General features: G+C 39.4%; 1 protein-coding gene across 1 annotated transcript; it reads right to left on the bottom strand.

Annotated features, from left to right (window-relative positions):
* Positions 1-622: 622 nt before the first annotated feature.
* On the bottom strand, positions 623-1,657 carry LOC117871622 (N-acetyllactosaminide beta-1,6-N-acetylglucosaminyl-transferase-like). The gene has a single exon (XM_034759426.1). It carries the CDS (start codon positions 1,655-1,657, stop codon positions 623-625), a length of 1,035 nt encoding a protein of 344 aa, XP_034615317.1.
* Between the last annotated feature and the right edge of the window lie 1,529 nt (positions 1,658-3,186).

Raw genomic sequence — 3,186 nt, 5'->3', positions numbered from 1 at the left:
TCTACTATGGTTTTGGATTTGTAGTGTGGACAGGACATTATCACAAAACCTTGTTAGAGAATCATGTAAGATCATTACCTAGACTGTAACATGATTTATTTAATACAGTTCTGTAACCATGTTGTCCCATCTACACTACAAACAAAAAGAGTGATAGAAAACAGTTTCCCTTGACAGTAACAGGCATCAGTGATTGACAAGAATGAAAAAACCCAACAAAAAAAGAAACATTATTTAAATTGCTTATTGCCAAAAAGCTTACTTGCCCCCCAAAAGAGTGAGCAGCATTTTGCAAAGTTGTGTTTGTAATCTGATGTTGGAATCAAACTTAGGCCCCTAATTTGCTATACGCAAAGAAGGAAACTTAATGCCTGCATAGAGGCCCTATTGAAGCCAATGAGGTCTGTCTACACTGATCCAATTGCAGGATGGGGGCAATGGTTATGATTAATAAGTGACTAGGATATGTACTTTATGAAATATGTGTTATATTGGCTTTATCTCTAACATGTGAACCATCCCAATTAATACTACTTCCTTCGTTTTATACATAATACACACCTTTATATAAATCCTCTATTTACGACTGCCTAGAAGTAAAGTTCTTGCCCCCCATTTATAATTAAATAATAGAAAATAAAATGATCCACTTTGTTTGAAGTATAGTAGACCTGTTAGGCAAAAGGATTACATAGATTAATAGCGAAGACATAGTGGGAGGAAAGTCAGACATACCTGGTATCGAATTGAGTGTCACCCAGAAATGTTCATCTGGACTATAGGTGTCCTTGGACCATTCAAGTAAATCAATGGCACGCTGGTCTCTGAGAACTAACTCGGTAAATTCCCTTGTGACAGCAATATAAGCAGAGCCAAAGTAGATGATCAGATTGTGTGGAGGTGGTGCTTTTCGTACAAAGGTCCACAGCATGAAAGAAGCGAAACTGTATATTTGTTCCCTGTGGACATATTTGGTCCTTCGGATAACATGGGCAGGAGGCAGACCTCCAGGAGTGATGTTTTTCCCTTTAAATATTTTCAGATACTGAACTATTTCCTTGTTGGTTTTCAAGGGAAAATCTTGTCCACATACGTTGAGAAGGTACTTCCACCGAACTCCTGATTCCAGCAGGTCTTTCATGCAGTTCAAATCCGCCTGAAGTCTGGATATTCCAGCATATACCACTAGCTCCATTTTAGAGGCAAGAAAAGCATTGGGGAAACAGTTCAATAATTTCTCCACATCTTGCTTAAACTTAGCAGTTGCTTTCCGATCCACATGGATACAGTAAACATTTTGGGGCATATAAATAGCCCTGAAAAGTCTTTCAAAAGTATCAAATTCCTTATGAAGGGTTATGATATAAGCCAAAGGAAAGGCAGCTTCTTCTGCTGAGAGAGGGCTGGTTATATAGTGATTTTGAATTAAGTATTTGGTGCAACAGGTTCTCCCAAATGATGTTTTTAATGCGTTTTCTTGTACAAAAAATGCCTTCTCTTCAATAAGTGCATCACAGGCTTCTGCTAAGATAGAAGTCACTGAGAGGTTCAACTTCCGAAGGTGTTTTTGCTCAGGTGAATTAACAGTATAAAGAACTAATGAAATTGAAACACTAAGAACAAGCATAGCAAAAAAGCAAAACATCCTTGAGTTCATTGTGGTTTTTAAAAAGTTTTTCCCGCTTAAAATATGTAAAAAGAACACAGTACAAAATATAAATCACCCACCAACTCACCCTGTTGCCTGCCTCTGTTACAGAGCTAGAGTTTTCTGTTGAAGAAGAGGATGTGGTTTCATTCTGATGCCTACTGCATGACTATTCTCATTCCTGTCCTGACCAACATCTATAACCATCATCTTAATGAAAAGGACATCAGTGGGCTTGCAGATTGAAAACTCTTGTACTGCATTCTAAGATTTAAACAGACATAATTCCAGTTAGTGGTTTGGTAAAGAGAATACAGGTTTAAATATTTTGGAATGTCCATGTCTGATCACCATTTGCCCACTGACACTTTTTTTTTTAGAAACCTCTCTTTCATTTCCATATCATAACCATCCCTCTCCCCATCACCCACACAGACTACAAGTATCAAAAATTAATTTGCACTCCTGTTAGCAGTATCAGCAGAGACTGTCAGCAACTGACTGGGCATAGAGATTCATCCCTAGAAGTGGCTGTTCAAGGTTAGAAATATTGGTGGAACTATTGGGGGAGAATGAGGAGTACTTGTGGCACCTTAAAGACTAACAAATTTATTTGTGCATAAGCTTTCACGGCTACCACTCTGAAACCTGTCACCATGCAATTGAGGGAGAGTTTATCTATTCTGTGCTCAAATAAAGGCTGTCTCTACAGCTGCAGGTCTGACACTTTTCATGAGCATTTAATCCGCTCCTTTAAAAAAGTTATTAACATTCCTGCTACCTCTGCAATTGGGACAGCAAGCACGCTTCTTTTGGCTCCTTAGTGGGGTTTGCTTTTTGAGACCCACCCTGGGTCTTGTGGTCTCTTGGTTTTCTGATTGTGCCTTAGAGCTACCCTTCCTGTGGAAATTGTTGAATTTTTAAAAAATAATTGTCCTGAAATGGGACAAAAAGGACAAAATTTGAAATTTTTCACAAGAGGAAAATTCTCAAAATAATTAGTTTTGGGGGAACCAAAACAGAATTTGCAGTTTACTTCCTAGCTTCCCAGGGAATCGGGCTGACAAGGTAGGGAGGGAGGGAGCCAGGGGACCTGGGCAGCCCATCAGGCCAACTTCCAGAGAGCTGCAGGTCCCAGGAGGCTTGCAACTCATCAGACACGCTGCCAGGGAGCCATATTTCTATTAACATTTCAATTTCATGGATCCAGTATTGTCTAATGAAAAATATCTGTTAGAAAACTGTACTTTGCTTTAATCTTCACTGGTAGCATGAAGACATGTTCTACTGTAATCCAAGTCCAATGTGATGTGTTACACCTGGATGTGACATTATATGCAACTAGTAGTGAGGGAACAAAAACTCTTCAACACAGTGTCCACTAAAGTCTTATTCTTAGCTGTCTCTCTGCTGTCCTGCTGCTTCCCAGGTTCTCAGTCACCATCAACAACTTCATCTGTTCTTCCACCTTGTCTCTCCTGGAGCTCCGAGCCAGTAATAACCAGACCATCCAAAAAGAAGAAAACACAAACCTACCT

The sequence above is a fragment of the Trachemys scripta genome, chromosome 2 (assembly GCF_013100865.1).
Source record: "Trachemys scripta elegans isolate TJP31775 chromosome 2, CAS_Tse_1.0, whole genome shotgun sequence".
NCBI lineage: Eukaryota > Metazoa > Chordata > Testudines > Emydidae > Trachemys > Trachemys scripta.
Note: the sequence above shows the minus strand (reverse complement) of the source record. Positions and strands in the feature narration are given on the sequence as shown.

What these genes read in the sequence shown, in the direction of transcription:
- LOC117871622 (XM_034759426.1), bottom strand. Translation starts at nt 1,657, where the DNA reads ATGAACTCAAGGATGTTTTGCTTTTTTGCTATGCTTGTTCTTAGTGTT.